General features: G+C 42.2%; 1 protein-coding gene across 11 annotated transcripts in view; it reads left to right on the top strand.

The window, feature by feature from the left end:
- Positions 1–1104: 1104 nt before the first annotated feature.
- mbnl2 (muscleblind-like splicing regulator 2) overlaps positions 1105–18057 on the top strand; it is a 42735-nt gene continuing 25782 nt past the window's right edge. For 3 of the 11 annotated variants that reach the window (XM_015002997.2, XM_015003000.2, XM_015002995.2), the window contains exons 1-2: positions 2452–5298; positions 9579–10450. In XM_015002997.2, coding sequence (XP_014858483.2) covers positions 10277–10450 — 174 coding nt within the window. In that variant the 5' untranslated portion in view covers positions 2452–5298; positions 9579–10276. Of the gene's footprint in view, positions 1339–2451; positions 5299–9578; positions 10451–18057 lie in introns of those variants that run through there. The other 8 variants (XM_088013720.1, XM_015003002.2, XM_015003003.2 and 5 more) reach the window with 6 other exon arrangements.

The raw sequence follows: 18057 nt of genomic DNA, 5'->3' as shown, positions 1-18057 counted from the left end.
CTGATTCTGTTCTGGGGACGTGAAATCTCTGGAGATGACAGTGAAATCAAGAACTTTCCAGCAACTTTGAGCATCCTCTTCATGTGAATGTTATACAACAACAGAGTGTCTTCAAAAGTGGGAGGTAGCCCCCAAAAATGTACTCAGGTTAGACTACCACCACCTCGACTTATTTTTACTCAACTGAAGGTAAAAAATAGCCGTCTAAGATATTAGGGTAAAAAAGTATTTTGTAAAACACCTACCTACGTTTGGAGTAGCTGTAATAAATAACATATTTGAAAAATAATAAATTGAAGTAGAAGAAAACTTTTTTGGAAATATAAAACTAATACTTGCAGTAGATATGTGTTTACTCAATAAAGAGTAGCGATGTTTCATATTAAGATTATTCAAGTAAAAGTAAAAAGCATAGTGGAGCAAACTACTCTGAGTATATTTTCCCCTAAAACTTAGTAAAGTAAATGTAACCTAGCAAATCTAACTAGTCACTAGTTAGTTAGACCACCTCTGGTCAGTCAGAGGCTCCATCAGAATTGCTGTAATACTGACTGCGACAGGAGATTTGTCTGCAGCAATCAGCATCTACAACAATTCACTGAAAAATTATTGTATAATCTAAGCAACAGCAATGTTTATTTTTCCTCTGGGATTTGTAAAGTATTTTTGAATCGAATTAGTAATTTATTTTATAACGGAATAAATGGTAATTATATTTTACCAGGTGTTTTCTCTTTACGTTAACAGGCTATTTTGACAAGCACACGGACGCTGGTTCATAAATCACTGGGCCCATCTTTCCCCCAGAGCTATTCACTGCTGTCTCCTAGTAACAGGAGCCCCTTCCCTTCCCTTCACTTCCCTTGATTTCTTTGGACCGTACCACGTTCACTTTGGTGGGGGGGATGTCTTCTTCAAAACTAATTATATTTCTGTACATTATCTGCAAATACGGAATATCTGTTTTGCATTAAAAGTGTTCCAGTTCCTAAAGCTTGGATAATTTAAAAAACTGATAAACTCAATCATATATATTCACAATTACCTCTCCACAGAGAGAGGTCGACCTTACCTCGAACTGTCAAAATCGCTTGTTGCTTTCAACCTTTAAAAGTAGTTAGCGAGCTAGCATGTAGCGGGTCAAAGGCGCCGCTGTGATATTTGTTTTTTTTTTAAAGAAGAGAAGCAAAAAAAGTTTGTAAGGAGGAAAAGAGCCGGCGAAAAGTGCCAGCTGAAGACCGTGACTGCCCTGTCGTGCCGTGCTGCGGGTATCCAGTCGTTGACCAGCCGTTGGCGGCGGGCTGAAGAGCAGCTGGATGTGACAGGTCTCGACATCAGGTAGGCTGCAGGTAGCTAGCTTAGCAGGTAGCGTTAGCATCCTTTAGGTATTCATTTTATGCACACGTAGTGGCGTGTTAGGACTTCAAGGGAGGTTGTGAAATATTAGTAATAATTCAGGTCTTAGGTCTTGTTTGTGGCTCAAAGACCGAGAAATAACTCCACAGAAGCAGAGAGCTGCTGAAAATAAGAAGAAGAAAAAAAATGGATGTGATGTTGCATCGTCGTCGTTGTTGCTCTTATGACTTTGTAATTACTTAGTAGTTCAAATATTAAATTAACTTTCGCATGTGAATACACATGCTTTCATTCTTTTCCTTTTCTCTGGCAAACATCTGCAATAATTATTCAAGAATTTATTCAGTTCAGTTTGACTGAAAAAGACCTTGTTTTTAAAAAAAGAAAAAAAATCCCAGCGGGAAATTAAATATTGTTGAAACTCGTTATCGAAGTTCAGAGAGTTGTTGAAATGCTGATGGCTATAGGACCAAATTATCTCTTGTAGCAGCCCGTATTACAGCTATGTTGAAGCCTCTAACTGAAGCATAACAGTGTCATGAAGAGGATGCTTCCTTTTGCACAACAATGCAGATGTTCCAGAACAGAACCTGCCTTTAAAAAAATAAATAAAATAAAAAATCAGCCTGATAAAGAAGTGTGCAGCGCCATTTCTCCTTTTAAACATATGTGAAATTATATCCAAATTGTTTGTTTTTTTTCTAACGAATCAATATCCTCTTAATATTTCAATGAATTGTTCAAATTTTTGACAGAGAGCTTTAGACGAGCTTCAACTGGCTTTTTCTTCTGCAGTGGAGTTTTGTGCAGTGAGTTTTGTGAACAAAAATGTTGTTTTTAGGTTACATCCGACAGGGTTAGGTTATCGCTAGCCATTTGACATACTGTTTATCTCCTGGGTTTGAAATTAGGTTAAAAAAAATACCAACTCTTCACTGACTGACTGTATGTGCAAAAAAGCTACAGAAAACAACAGATACATTTTTTGTCAAAGGTATTTGCTGCCCCCCAAGGTTGTACTGCCCTGGGCAGTGTGTAGTTTTGCACATATCAAAAACTTCCACTGGTTGTGTGCAAGATATTTATATATATCCCGTATGTGTGTTTATTTAAAATAATACGTTTAACATTTATTGTGTTTTTGACTTGTCACATTTTTTAAAATTCTGCCATCTGCAATCATCCAGAATGTCACTGCAGTCTGAAATCTTTTCAAGGTTGGTATCTTGTACAATTGGGCCAAAACGCAGTGAGCTTTCTGTTTTATGCCAATAAATACAGATGATTAAAATCTGACCTTTGTATGTTTGAGAAGGACATAACCTTCCATTGTTAAAAAGCAAGACTTGAAATTGGATATAAATAGCACCACTGTCAGCTACGTGCGTCGTTTTAAGACAGACTGATCAGACTAAAGGAAGCACACCCCTTTACTGCTTGTTATTTGATTATGGCTAATAATAGAAAAAGACAGCTGCCTTTTCATTGATCTGTCTTCGCCGCCCTATTTCTGAGCCCTGCTTTTTTTTTTCCTTTTCCCTCTCGTGTCATGTTGAACTTTCGGCACACAGTTTTTACCTGTCAGTCTTTTTTTTATATAAACGCTTCTTTTCTTTTTTTTCCTGGAAACGCAGATCGTTGTGAGTGTGCCGAGCTGTTTGGGGTCAAAAAGGACAGGGATAATAGGAGGGGAGGGGACTCCACGAGGGAAGGAAGTAGCTGAGCTTGTTTGTCTGCCAGGCTTTTGTTTGTTTTCCTGTTGGACATATCTGAGATCTGCAGTGGGAAAAACTGTTTTGCTTCTAGATAAGCCACAGTAGATGGTTTTATTTTATTTTTTTGCCAGCATCCTAACTCCTCCTCTTTTAAATCGTGCAACTGTACTTGCATGACTCTCGCTGTTGTTGTAAGCTGACACTTTGCTCTTGACCAAAGATGGCGTTGCCCGCCCTCGTCGTAATGCTTCGTGCAATAGCAGAGCGCTCGTTTGTCTCGTCTCCCCTACAGGTGCGCTGACGTTTATGCCGCCGTCACCAGACGTTGACGCTTTTTCTGTTCCAGTGACCTTTCAACACTTTTTTTCCACGTTTATGTCGTCACAAACACAAACTCTAATGTAATTCAGATTTAATGTGACAGGTCAACACGGACGCATGAGTGATGGGAAGTGAGATGAATGAAACTGAATCGTTCAAAATGCTAATACATAGCAAAAAGCTAACATTTTACATCATCTTGAATGCATGTTTGTGTGAAATATAGTCATTATATTAGCAGAATCAAGACACAATTTTGCCAGAACAGTGTCTTAAAATTAAGATGAGAAAAAAAGTCATTTTAATGAGAAAAAAGCTTGGATAATTTTTTTTTGGTTGGAGTTTTCATAAATTTAATTTTCCTAATATTCCACCTTTTTTTGTTGTAACATTAACTTTATTCTCGTATTGACTGTATTCTTGTAACATTATGACTTTATTTGATGATGGCTCTACAAAGCATTAACTCGTTGCAAAACGTTGAAAACAATGTGTCCTTTCGATATTTTCTGCTTGCAAAATATAAAAACATGTAAAAGTTTATATTAAAAAAAAAATCGGACAGTAAATACATTTATTGGTCACCTAGCTGCGACTGATACCGCGTCACCAACAACCTTTGTGTGAGCCAGGAAGATGGACATAGAGAGAGACAGAGGGAGAGAGAGAGAGAGAGACAGTACAGCTGTTCTATTGAATCTGGATCGAAAAGTCATGAAGCAGGATCTCTGACTCATCAGTTCTGTGGCGCTCCGGTTTCACGGCCCATGTGATTGCCGGGCAGCATGTCATCAGCCCGGCTTGGAAGGGGAGAGGGGGAAAAAAAAAAAAAACACACTGCAATACATTATTATTATGACATCTATTATTATTTTTATGTTTCCCAAGCAATAACAGTAGTAATTTTCCAGTCCAGTAAACGAAAGAATTGGACTGAAATAGAGTTTGGGAGATAGCTCGCGGAACTGCGGAGGAAACGTGCAAGGTGAGGGATGGAGAGAAGCCATGGGGAGGGCGAGAGAAAGGTGCTTAAGTGGAGGAGGAAGCGAGGGATGCTGGGATGGAGGATGAGTTTGGAGGACGGATGCTGAGAGGAGGTGGAGGAGAGAGGTGGGAGGGAGGGTGCAGGTGTAGTGCTCCGGTTTCCTGGGGGGATGGTGTTAAATGCGGCGATAGAACGCAGACAAGGACACTGCTGATCTCCACTATGCGGCTGCGCAACACTTTGATTACTGCTTGTTTTCCTCCCTCTCCCCCTCACACACCCGACCACGGCCTGCTCCTCTAATCAGATCGCGCGTTGAATTTAAACAACGCCGCGCTCTCCGGGATCTGAATTTGTGACGTTAAGCGGCGCGTGAAATTGGGGAAATACCTTGTGAGAAATCAGCATTCAGGTGTTTTGACTGTAAACGCAGAATTTGTCCCATCAATCGGATTGCTCTCCTCCAATCAGGAGGCGGCGAAAGCTGGGATTCAGAGCAATGCTGTGTGTTATTGGCTGGAGCTGTTCAGGGGCAGGACCTCGACAGGCTGGTGGGCAGAAAGGGGCTGGCTTTAGGGGTGTGTGTCTGGATGGGGGGGTGAAGGAGGAGGTGGGATGTTGGCTGGAAGTGTTACAGCCAAATAGTTTGAGTAGACACTCTTTTGCTTCCTGCCCGCCCGCCTGCCTCGCTCGCTTTGCTCTGCGGCTGAGAGAGAGACGCTGAGAGAGAAAATCCCTGTCTAGGCATGGACCTCTGGCTGCGGTGCTCGGCGGCTCGCGAGGAATGACAACAGCTCACATGGTCATTAACTCCTCTCGCCGGGGCTGAAGGGAGAACCGCACCGGAGCCAACGGGTGCCTCGTGTGTTTGGGACTAAGACAGAAGCACACAGCGGCGCTCCGGGAAACGGATATACCGAGGTGGGAATGACTTGTCATACAGTCTGGGCTTTTTTTTTTTTTAAATAGATTCTTCTTATTTTTTTTTTAGGAGTTTTGCTGCAGTGTGCTGCATACCAGTCTGGGTGGGGAGGGACTTGAGGGAATGTTTTATCTGTGTGTGAGAGAGGGTGTGAGACAGGAAACAAGGAAAGAAAAATATAGGAAGAAAAATCCATAGGAGCTCTGAGGCTTTCCAGTCTCCCAACATAGACTTTCTCTTTCAACTCCTGGGGGAACGGGCATTATCACAGCAGTTGACTTGCCCCTTTCTCAGTCCAAATGTCAGGAGCTCCACTTTTTCAAGTGTGACACAGAAAAGCTTGTCAAATCTAGAGTTTTTACAAAGTTCTTCCTGGCAAAGTTCTTTGGACAGATCTGGAACCGAGTCTGTCCAAATTTCGCTTTCTCGACCCAAAGCCGAGCGTGGCGAACTGAACATCGCCGCCCTGCGTGGAAAAGGCCAGAGCGGTGTCATGCGCCTGGCCGCAGATCAAGGGGAAGTGGGTGTTTTCTAAAATGGAACAACGGTCCCGGCCCTTCCTGTTGAAAATAGACCGGGCTAAATCACAAACGTGCCCCACCTTGAGATTAAATCTCAAGTGAATTTTATCTTCAGACAACTTACGCATGAGGAAAAAGGGGGGATTTAAGTGGTTTCATTTCAAGTGTTTGTTGTTTTTAAAGCAAACACGTCAGCCGGGCTTAGAACTGTAAAGCTAAGTGTGGTATTTATCCAGTTTTTACCATTAATTACCTTGGAAACCCTGTTAATCATCATATTTATCTGAGAAGCACAATTCATCTCAGGCAGACGACTGCTCTATAATTAGATGATGACTTGCCTGAGTCCCTTCGACTTAGCAGAGAGCAGACAAGAATGCTTAGGGAAAACAAATCTATTAACGGAGTGCAGGCAGTGAAATAAGCAAAAATTCTCTCGCCTTTTCTCAATTAAAGTGCATTTTACAAAAAATCCAAACAGATTGTCCTATATCAGAGGTATAGACTATCTGGGTCACCCTTGTTTAGCTAAGGCTATTATGATATGGGGCTCACCTTCCTGCTGACTCTGGAAAACGCTCATAGCTTAGTCCTGGTATAGAGTGTGCTGATCTCCGTCACCCATCATTATACCTAATGGTACTTGATAGAATTGAACTCAAGGATTCTTAGCTTAGACCAAAGGCATTTCATAAGCTTCGGGAAATGAAACATTTTCACGTTTCCTTTCTGCATTTAGGACCCCTCTCTATGGAAAACATTGTCCACTTGTTCCTCTTGGCCATGCAAATGACTGAACATCTACCGTTTGCCAGCATAAAATGGTAATAAATGGAAATGCAGTCACTCAGTAATCTTGCTCATAATCTTTTCTCTCACAATCATTAGGATTTTTTTTTCATTGTTTTCAAGTTCATATGACCGTTAAAAACAGGTAGCTTATCGTCCCTGCTGAGCAAACACAAGCTACAAAGATAAACCGCCTGGCACAGATAGCAGACTAATGGGTTACATGCTCGCATTTCAGAGGTCAAGCCAATGACTTTCACTAGAGACACCCCAGTCTCGCTGACTCTCATTCAATTAAGCAGACTGACCAAGATAATGCCCCTGGCAGCTGGTCTTAGCAAGCGTCGGTAATCCACAAAGTCTAGTACTGTGGTGTTTTTCTTCACATCTCCATCCGGGTTCATCGGGTCATCCTGTCTGGCCACTTTGGTACAGGATGCACAGAATCTGCTTCTACCTCCAGCTCTTTAAGTTTCACTTTCTGTTGCCTATTTCTGTTAACACTACTCACACTGTTCCAGTGTTACACTGTGCGGTTTATTATACCTCACAGGGTTTATATCCGTAAAATGCAAACACAACTTTGCAATTTCCTTTTCTGCAACAGCTCAGAGTATTACTGATTTTTTGATGGATGAAGTGTCACATAGAAATATCACTCTCTTAATGAATAGATAGGTGTAGTTTTACCCCATCAGCTGACCATTCCTTTGTCTTTTTATACATTAGCTTTGTCCTGACAAGAAGTCAGCTTTAGTGTCCTCCATCCAAAGAATTTACCTCTTTCTGACCTTGAACTCAGTTCAGTTCAAGCGAACTCTGGCGAAATGTCTCATGGCCTTTTACCAAAGAGAAATCCTACAACTGCAAAACATCTGACAACATTCCAATTTTGTTTTATACTCCTGTCGTCTTTAGAAGTTCTCATGTCATTCTTCCCGTGGTTCTTTGGTGCAGCGCCGCTACAGGCGAGGTCGGAGGTGAACACGTTTTTCAAAGTGTTTGGTTCCTTTGAAGTAGTGCAGTGTGAAAGCAAACTACACCAGCTGAAAACGTAACAAACGTTGCAATTTCGGTCCCCAGTTGAACCGAATCTACTGGATTATCAGGTGTGAAAACACCCAATGATTCTGAGAGGTCAATTGTTCAGGACTTTTGCTCCCGGTGGTCTCTTCTATGATAATTTCATCTCAATCATGAAACAACAGGTAAAGGGAGGGTCGGTTGCTCTCATTGGAGGCAGTCCCATCGGTGGGAAACTCGTCGTAAACTTCCTTTCTATACTGCAAAAACATAGAGTAAATGTCACCAGTCTGCCCACAGATATGTGGTCATGTTGCTGCATGTGTTCTTTATCTTACTACCACCCTTATAAGGGACCTTTTTATCTTCAGCCGATCCCGTTTGTTTTGAATATCTTTCATTGTTGCTTGTTGAGCCTCTTCAGGCGACCCCGACAGGCCCTTACTGACACCAAGTGTCAGAACTCGTTTAGTGAGCTAACCCCCTCCCCGATTTTTTCTGTCCAAATCAAACGTGTAAAAAGCAACGCACTGGTGTTTTATGCACCATCATTTCAGGCTAGTCACTTAAAAGACAATGGGCGCCGTCGCTTCCTCACATGGGTGACAAATTAGGTTAGCTTCATGGCCGACATCTTATGGCTTCTAAAAATAAGAAGGGATTAATTGCTAAAGGTCAGATCTGACATGATTCTTACCTGACTGTCTCTTTCTGCAGCGATTGGTTGGCTCCCTGGGGGTGTGATGTGAAATTAAATCCCGCCTTAGAGAGCAGAGACCAGGCGTCAGTACGATCGGGCAAAGGAAGCTTCTGATCTCATTTCACATTATCAGCACTAAAGTGGGACAATTTGATTAGCTAAGACGATGGTTTTGGATTTATCGGCTTGTGGCTGCATTTGGTTTGTGATTTGAAGGAGGAAGCTGCTCTTTAACCCCCCAAGGCGATTTTTAATTCTGCCCCTTCTACTTCTATAATGATTAAGGGGCATATTTCTCAAGAAATGCAAAGTCTTTGTAGACTCTTGGACAAGTCTTAGCTTGTTGCTCTCAATAATTTAAGATGCTGGCCTACATGCCAGATGTTCGGGCCAAACCTCCGTTTTCCATTCATTCTTTTTATACACATTGAATAGTAAAATAATCTTTTAACCAGAGCTCTAGTTTTGTTTTTTGTTTTTTACAACCCTCCTCCAGTTTGGAGCATCCTCCCCCTCTCCCAACCCACAGTTACCAAGCAAAACATTTCCAGATGTGCCCAGAAACGAGCTCCCTGCTCAGTAGCCTAGTAATGGATTTCATTCTCCCGAGCGAAAGGTCACTTCCTCAGATTGTTCCTTTATCAATCGTCCCCTCGCTCTCACTGCACGACATCGAGACAAGCGGAGCGGTCTCTTTACAAGACAAGGAAGGAAGCTCGTACCGACATACCCCCGAACGAATGTGAACCGACAGGCTGATGTCAGCGAGGCGGTTCCTAATATGGACGGAGAGAGAGGAGATGCTAGTGAATGTTGTGTGACACTAGGCAGCGTCATAATCATGTCTGGCAGTGGCATATGCATCTGTCTCAGTCTCTCTCTGTGGCTGCTGGACGGCCGCCCAGAATAGTGCAGTGCTGCACTTTTCTATTGGTTGCACCATGTGTGGCTCTACGGGCCAGGCTAGACCCCACAGCTCCTTTTCCATCTCCACTCGGACTGTTTGCTCTCGTCTTACAACACAAAGGGCTTTTCTCCATTTCCTGTTTTTGGTAGGGACTATGTTGGAAAGACTTTGGACTTCCAGTCTCTACATACTCAGCCAAATAGTGCAGCTGCCTTTTTTTTTTTATCGCCTTGAACCACGTGAACCTTTCTAGATTTTGTCACAACCACAAACTTTGGTGTATTTTATTGGAATTTCATACAAAAAAAATGTTCTTCTCTATTTTTTTTTCTGTTTCAGATCAGACAGAAAGTGCCTTTTGAGTTAACAACCCTACTTGAAGACTTGGTCCGAAGAGCTCCGGATATTCCTCTGCGGTCTCTGCCGGTCACAGCTTCAAATCCCACCTGGTTTGTCCTTGTCTGTGCTTTTTGTGCGAGTTAAAGCTGACGCCGAACCTCTCCACCGCTGGCCAGGGTGCCAAAGCTTAAAGGCGCTTCGAAGGGAAGAGCTGCACTCCTTTGTGCTGTCCTAAAATGTGCCATTGTACCTGAAAATAGGGCCACCTTTGCTCCCCAAACACCCACCCCACCCACTCCCTTCGAAAGAGATCATTACTCATAAAAAGGACATTTTGGGGACAGTAGTGTGACCAAGACATGCATGACCCCTCTGCCTCGCCAGAGGTCTGCTCTTGAGATTTACTGATTGATGATGATTGATGAATGTGCTTGACTGACAAACTTCCACAACACAGTTGTTCATCCCATGCTCAGGTTTCTCCACCAGATTTTCTGTCTTTTTTTTTTTTTTGTCCGCAAGGACAAAACACCTCCGCTGACCTGAGGCAGAGTATTTTTAGCTGCATGTTCCACTGGTTTTACTTTTGATTTCACGTGTTTTTAACCCGGAGCTCTGTGTCGAAGCACCTCCTCCTCCCCGAACCGAGTGGCTCCCTCTCCTTCCTCCAGCCCCGTGGCCATCAGACCCCCTTCGCCATGGCTCTAAACATAGCCTCGATACGGGACACAAAATGGCTGACCCTGGAAGTGTGCCGACAGTTTCAGCGAGGGACGTGTTCGCGCAGTGACGAGGAATGCAAATTCGCCCACCCACCCAAAAGCTGCCAGGTGGAGAACGGGAGAGTGATCGCCTGCTTTGACTCGCTAAAGGTACGTATTCACACAGACACAAACTTGTAAATAACCACATGTCATGTGGTGTAGATAAAAGTTTGAGGCCCAGTGACCTAAAAAAAAAAAAAAAAAAACCTACACAAGTGACATAAAACATTAGAGTTTATGGTTTCCCTTGGTCGGTCAGTATAGGACGTCTGCTCAAATTAGCATGTGTGTCAGGTCTCCCTGCTGTACTCAGTTAGCAGACTGCTCTGACCTATGAAGCAAAAGGCCACAGAGGCCTGTTGACACGTTCAGTGCCACCAGCGACGGCTGCGTCTTTATTTTCTTTTTCATAAAAAGTTCTTCTAATGTCACCGTGCCTTGTCCATCATCCGCGCTCCCAGGCCAACATCTGATCGCCTCGAGCCGCTCCAGGGCGTCTATTCTCGGATCTGTGTCAGCTGTCACGATGTTTACAACCGGTGGGAAGACATAAAAGCACCAGAGGCTGCTGGGGAACGGTTTTTAGCGATAAAAGCGGCACACTGCAGGTGCAGTCTTTATTTATTCCACTATTGATACTTCATCGTACCGGTAGAATGTCCAAAATTTAACGCCAAATACTTGAATATCCCTTAAATCGTAGCAAGGCTTCTTCACAGTAGGCGCGACATGCTGTATCTAAGAGGAGGCTGTTATTTTTTTCCTTCTCTCTGCTGCAGATGTGACAGTGATAAATAGCAGAAGAAACTAGAGCAGCATACTAGACCAGTGAGGAGTTTTTATCTTGTCTTCTGAAGCTGCAGCTTACACATTAAAAAGGCAGATGGTGGAATTTCTGTCGAAGATACTGTCGACAAAAACGAATAAAAACCCTTGTGAAGACCATCTTTGTCCCATATTCCTTACAATCAGTTAAAGCAGATGTGTGTCGAACTTCATACGTTATACCTTTGCTTTTTGCTTTGTATCTGCAGATAGAGCAAAGGGGGATGCTGGGAAAATGCCTTCTTTTCTGTCCTACCATTATAAATGTAAACATATGGAGTGCTTAGTTCAGATTAGATGAAAATCTTAAAACTTTATTTTGATTGTAACGCATTTAAAAACCCTCGTCATCAGAAGTCGTCATGGTCAGTCTTTTTTTTTTTCTTCTTTATAACACATTTTAAAAAAGCTGCTTTTATTGGTGCAGCCAGCTGCCTTCTTGGCTGTGACTTTAACAGAGTAAGGATCATTTAAGGCGTAGTTTGCGGCGTTCGCGGAGTGGCGTTCGCAGAGCGTCGTTCCTTTTTATGCAAGCCGTTAACTCTGTTGTAGCTTAACGAGCCGACATCTGACTCGGATCAGGACCGATTTGTCGTCGCATCAAGCAGATCTTACGCACACCCTGAAGGAAGGAAAGAAGTTTTTTGGAGATGATGTTTAGGATCCAACTTAGAAATCGTTACTCTGCCTGAAGAATTCCCTTTTTTTCTTTCTTTTTCATTTTTTTGTTATGTTCTCTTGCTCCCCATCATAAAAAATAGCCTCCTGTTTTTTTTTTTTTTGTACAGCAGGATTTTACCCCCAGCTTGTCCCTTCAGTCACAAAGAGTCTCCCCATGACAGCTGAGAGAGTGAAATCCTTATTATGCATTAGGAAATGTGTTTCTCTCAACGCGGGGCTGATTTTCACCCCATTACGCCCATATCATCTTCCCGGGTCTTCTCATCCGATCGTGTTATCGTGGCGGGGTTGTGCGCCGCCAGCCGTAACTTGGCCACAGATTACAGGGCCCCTCGTAAGAAGAAGCGGAATGAAAGGTAACTCTCAAGAAAGTAGTCGACTAAAAGGTGTTACTCTTGTCTCGCGACGACAGGAAAGCACGCCAAGTGAATGAGGCATTTGTTGTTTTCAGGCTAATTTGCTAAAAACTCTCTTGTGACCACAATGGGACTTTGTCTAACACTCCTACTGCTTTTTCTCAGCCCGAACATTGCCAAAGCACAATTATCTTCTCACACAGGTATGCTTTGATGTAAAACGACTTTACTTTAATGACTTGAACTTGTCCGTAAACTACGATTGATTTTATATAAACTAGACGTCTTCTGGAAAGTGAGAAAAAGTTGCTGTAGTTTAGACCTGGTGTGTGTTACTTTTGAGACTGTAATTCAACCATAAATGAGAGTTCATGGCAGTAAAATCATCTGAGACGCATCTGAGAGAGAGGGCGGGTTTGAGGAGATAAACGGTCGTTTGAAAAATTTCATACCTCTGCTTTGCATTTTCAGTTTGGTTGCTTTGCATGCAGAGTGATGCTGTCGCACAGTTCTCAGCATTTCTGCACCAGATGTTTGTTTTTTTTTTAGAAAAAACAAATCTTGTGCTACTTTTGTCAGCTTTTTAAAAAATACATTCAAGAAGCCATGTTAAGCTAGGCGAGGTCTCTTAGATTTCCCACTTGGCATTAAGGCCCTTCGTGTCACCATTTTTGTCCAGTGTATTTAGTCGTGTGAGTATTTTGGGACACTTGACGCACATTTGAGCCATTTATATTAACAGTCTGATAAAAACAGAGCTTTGAAATGCCCTTTAACAGCGCACGTTGTTGTTATTCCTTCAATCGCAACCTTCAGTGCCTCCTATGAGAATTTATGTGACAGGCCAATATAAAGTAGGGCATTATTGTGAAGTAGAAGGGAGAGGGTAGACCGTTGAAAAGTGTCAGTCCCCTTTAATTAAATAACCCTGGAAAAAAAATCCCATCTCACCTTACCTGAAAACAGAACAGCTAATATTTCAACAGAAAAGGGTATTTAACACAAAAACACACCACACTTTTCAGATTTTTTGTTTGGATAATGTTGGCTACCATGCAATATTTACCTTACACTTCATACATATGTTCCCTTCTATTGGTATCATATAAAATTGAATTAATTACACTAAGATTTATGGCTGCTGCGTGGAAAAAAAAAGGCAAAATGAATTGTTTTGCACTCAAACAATTTGATATGTTTTGCCCTTTGCTCCTTCAGAGAAAACCTGTGTGGATATCTCCTGACAGCCCCCGTCCCTTTAGGCTCTTCTGTACTTGTTGCGCGGTGGCCATGGCAACCGTGACAGAGTGGTCGCTGTGGGCAGAGTGGAAGTGGGGGCTGCAGGAAATGAGCGAGAATGCCTACCTTAATGGAGTAAATGCAATCACGCCGGTCATGTGGTGATGTCACATCAACTGTGCTGCAGACATTAGCCTTTTGTTGATGCTTATCTCCTCTCTGCTCCAATTCACCCGTTTTAGCGGCGAGACTGAAACAATTTATTTGTCCTTTATATATATTATATATATATATATATATATATATACACACACACACACACACATATTTTTGACAGCTTATAATTAAAGCAACTATTTAGATTAGAAATAACATTTGAAAATTATTTGTAACAGCTTGAAAGTGCACCTTTTTTTTAAAAAACAAAACAGACTGTTAATGGAAGATTATGTGGTTGATTCAGATCCATAAAATACAGAGGGCTTTATGGTGGTTTAATATTTCTCAGCTACTTGTCACAAACTGTTTACTCAAGCCGTACCTACACAAACTGCAAATGTTAATCCAGATAAACTTGTTCAGACAGAAGTCATAAGGAAACCCTGAAGCTAATTGCTGCCAAATTTGCTTAGCGAATCCTCCGACTTGAACTGTAGGAACCCCTATCATCGGTGTGTGCACCGGCGTCGTTTGGAACTTCGCAGACGCTCTGTTGGACATGAACTTTACGCCCGTGGCCTCTTGTTTTAAAAAGATGGGCTCGCCTGCATTCCTCTGTGTAATCCTCTCAAACGGGGCCACACCCTGGGCAGAGCAAACATGTGGAGGGGAATGCATGCGGCGCGGCGATTGCTGGCGTTCCCTCTGACTTGATCCTAATGTGAGGCTGCAGTGGACCTCCGGTATTCATGCGGGTTAGCGACCAAAACCAAGCAGAAATCGGAAATAAAAACAAACCTTTTATTTATTTATTTTAATTCATTTACAGTTTAATATGAATATGTCACATGTTGATATAAACAAAAGTTTTGAATGAAGAAAAATCTTAGTCTGCCCCTTCTCTCAAAAGTCAGTTCAATATATCATAAGCAAGTAAGCGTCAATCAACCATTCATACAGATACACCTTTAAACACAAAACAGGCAAAAATAATAGTAAAGAAAAACAGGTACATTATCTTTGTAATGATACACTACTCTACTGAGTCAATCTACTTCAATATACATTGTGAGAACATTATATATATATTTTTTTTTTAAAGTCATAATTCATCTACTAGTACTCCACAGTTTTTTTTAACCTAAGTGAGATACAACATTGTTTATCTCTACAATCTGATTTCTATTTGCTAAGTAACTGGAGATCCATTTATAGGCAACATTTACTTAACTTTTAAGGATCTGGAATTTCATTTAAACATATTTCAAGTCTGAAAGTAAAAATCACTCACGAGGGAACAGTTCAAGTTATTTCTGTAAGATAAAAATCTTTTTTTAGGATTTTTTTTGTTTTGTTTTATTACCTCATTACAATTATGGAATTTCCTAATTTCATTATGGAAAGTTAGAAAACAAAAACCCTTTGTAATTTTTTTTTTCCCACCATGACTTTCTTCCACAATAGAATCAATTTTCACTGCTCTTCGCCCTATGAGCCGCCTGACACACAATGGAAAGCCTGAGAACTGAAAAACTGCCCATCTGCTGTACCAATGTCTCACCTGGTCTAAGTCCACCCACTAGCTCTGAGTCATCCTCGTTTTCCATCACTCTCTCTGCTGCCCACAGTGCTGATAAAGTGCTCGATTCTCCGCCACCCCTCCCTCCCTCCCCTCCGCGTAGAAAACGGCAGCCTAAATCAGTGCTGCAGAATCAATTCTTTCCTCACATTTGATTTCAAAGCCAGCTGGACTCAAACTGCCTTAGCGCTGCAGTAGTTGCTGCTGTTCGCGAGCGCCTCTGCAGCAAAGCTGAAGGCAGATCTATCGCGAGTCAGGCAGGAGACTCGCTGTGCTCTTGACCTTTCAGTAGTGGTCTCATTAATTATTGATGCATCTTTTTGATCATCACTTAGAGACAGACTCAGGTTTTCTGAGAGAGGCATTTATTTGCTTGCCTATGCGGCCTTGTCTCATCTTACATCCTTTCGAATGCATACATTGCTCAGGAAGTCAGTAGTGGCATCTAAAAAGGTCACCGATGCTCGCCACAATATGTTAGCTACATTGCTAATATATTAAGAGATATGGTGTTTAGCCTGATCTAAATTAAACATTTGAGTGCAAAGACGTGTATTGATTGCGTCCTCCGGGCTTCCTTAATGACTTTCTTATTAGAAAAATGATGGAACTCGCTCCTAAACATGCTAACCAGTTTCCATGCAGTCCCTGTCAAGTTGAAACGGATGCACACTCTCACCTTGGGAGCTACAAACAGCTAGACAGACAAGCCTGGCTGTCTCCCAGGGGCCAACCTTTTTAATGAGACAGAGATCTTCCTAATTGGCCTCATCTAATGAGGCAACAAAAATGCAGAAATCTTTAGGGGACCCGCAGAACAATGGGTTTCTGGTTCTTTCTTTGTCTAAACGACTGCTGGTCTGTGTCACAATCCAGGCCTGGCGTGACTTCCTGGTCCCCTGCGAGGACACGTGTTTGCAGGGATTTTTAAAAAACCGTTGCGTCGTCTGCATAATAAATTCCCCTCTTAACCCGTCTTGACCTGATGAGACAGTGACATTGTGATATTAGTGATAAACAGCAGCTGAAAACACACACAAACAGGATAATAAACTAAGTTCAAGGACACGTCTAAAACCTGCAGGACATCGGCCCTTGACAATCGGAGTTCTTTAGCCATCGTATTCAGCTGCCTGCCAGCTTCTAGAAGCTGAAGTTGTACGGTAGAGCAGCAGAACATATTGCTATCAAGTCAATTCCTAAAGAATTACAAACTCAAAAGGTTTGCTTGTATGCAGTATTTGGTGGGGTGTTTTAAACGTCTTTGTTGTTCCTGCAGCAGTGGTTGTGTTTTGCACTCATTCCAGCCGTACTGGATGATGAGATCAGTTTTAGCAAGAAGCCTTTGACTTTCCCAACAGAAATCCAGATATGGGGGTTGTTGTAGGTGAGTTATCGTAATTCGGTTATTGTAAACCATTGTTTGATATCGGATAACAGGGACTTGGACTGTACAGTTATCTACAAGGGTTAATGTAAGGTTAGACCAGTGTTTTTCAACCCTGGTCCTCACCGCCCCCCCTGTCCTGCATGTTTTAGGTATTTCCCTTCTGCCACACACCTGAATTGTGTCTCTGGGTGATTAACAGGCTTCTGCATTACTTGATGGTCATGCAATCATTTGAATCAGCTGTTCTGGAATAGAGGCACATCTAAAACATGCAGAACAGGGGGGCGATGAGGACCAGGGTTGAGAAACACTAGGTTAGACAGTTATGCACTGTCTGAGCTAGAGGATATCATATGCAACCTTCTCCTCCCTCTTTCTGACCACTTGGCATGGTGACCATACCATCAAGGTCAACTTCAGGCCAGTACAGCAAGAGCTTGTGTTTGTCTGAGTGGAGAGAGACAGAGAGAGAGAGAGGGCAGCAGAGTCTAAAGATCACTGATGAAAGTGAGACGGCCGGTATCACACCCAACAGATGCCTGCACTGGTGACCCACAGTGACAGGTGGAGGACACTAATTGGCAGCGGGCACCACCGCAGCGTACGGTGGAGTCACGGCGAGCGAGAAAATGAAGGTGCGACGTGAGGATATGGGGGGAAAAAAACGAGGCAACATTCAAGAGTTGTTAAAACCGAACCAGTATGCACTTGTTTATTGATCTCAACTTTACTTTATCGAGCAGAAGCAACTTGTGCAGCTTCCTCGATTTTTTTTTCTCAGTCATATGAAGCCTGTTTTCATCGTTTTCATTTGGGATTAGAGCCTCTTCAGCCCAGAGGAGTTAACAGACATCTCAGAGGCCTCATCATCGCCGCCGACAAACAACACGCCCGTCTAGGCGGCACTGAGGCTTATTCCCCTTTGGTTTTCTAGATGAAAATCAAGTTGATATAGTCACAGCGGCGTGAAAAATGTATATTTCCTCTATGTGGTTCTTTTCCTGATTCGTCAAACACATTTTAATATCAAAGATAATCAAAGTAAATAGAAATTAACAGTTCCCATAAGATTATTTTATTCAACAAAGAAGAAAAGCTATTCAAACCAACCTTGCCTTATTTGTACTTACTCAGATTATTTTCGCCAACTATTCGTTGCTAATGATCAAATAGATGCAGAGAGCATCAAGTCCAGCATTATCAAACAGTTCTAACACAAATATTAGTGTGATTTAAAATTATTACACTAGTATCCGGATTCTTGAAGACTGTAAGGAAAAAAAAAAACTGTACATCTCAACTTTTTTTTTTTTTTTCTGCCAGCAACCAAAGCTTTAATCTCAAAACTGGAGAGTAAGCAGCCATACAACATTTCTGCTCCTATCTGCTGAGTGTGTTAGAAAGAGGCTTTGATGAATAGATCTGCTCTCTCCCGTCCATCTCATTATCCTCTTTTATCTGTTGTATGGATTTACACAACTCTTCA

This window comes from Poecilia mexicana, unplaced genomic scaffold (genome assembly GCF_051168715.1).
Source record: "Poecilia mexicana isolate PSO_F unplaced genomic scaffold, ASM5116871v1 scaffold_2, whole genome shotgun sequence".
Classification (NCBI taxonomy): Eukaryota; Metazoa; Chordata; class Actinopteri; order Cyprinodontiformes; family Poeciliidae; genus Poecilia; species Poecilia mexicana.
The sequence above is the reverse complement of the archived record's forward strand: the minus strand, read 5'-3'. Positions and strand labels throughout refer to the sequence as shown.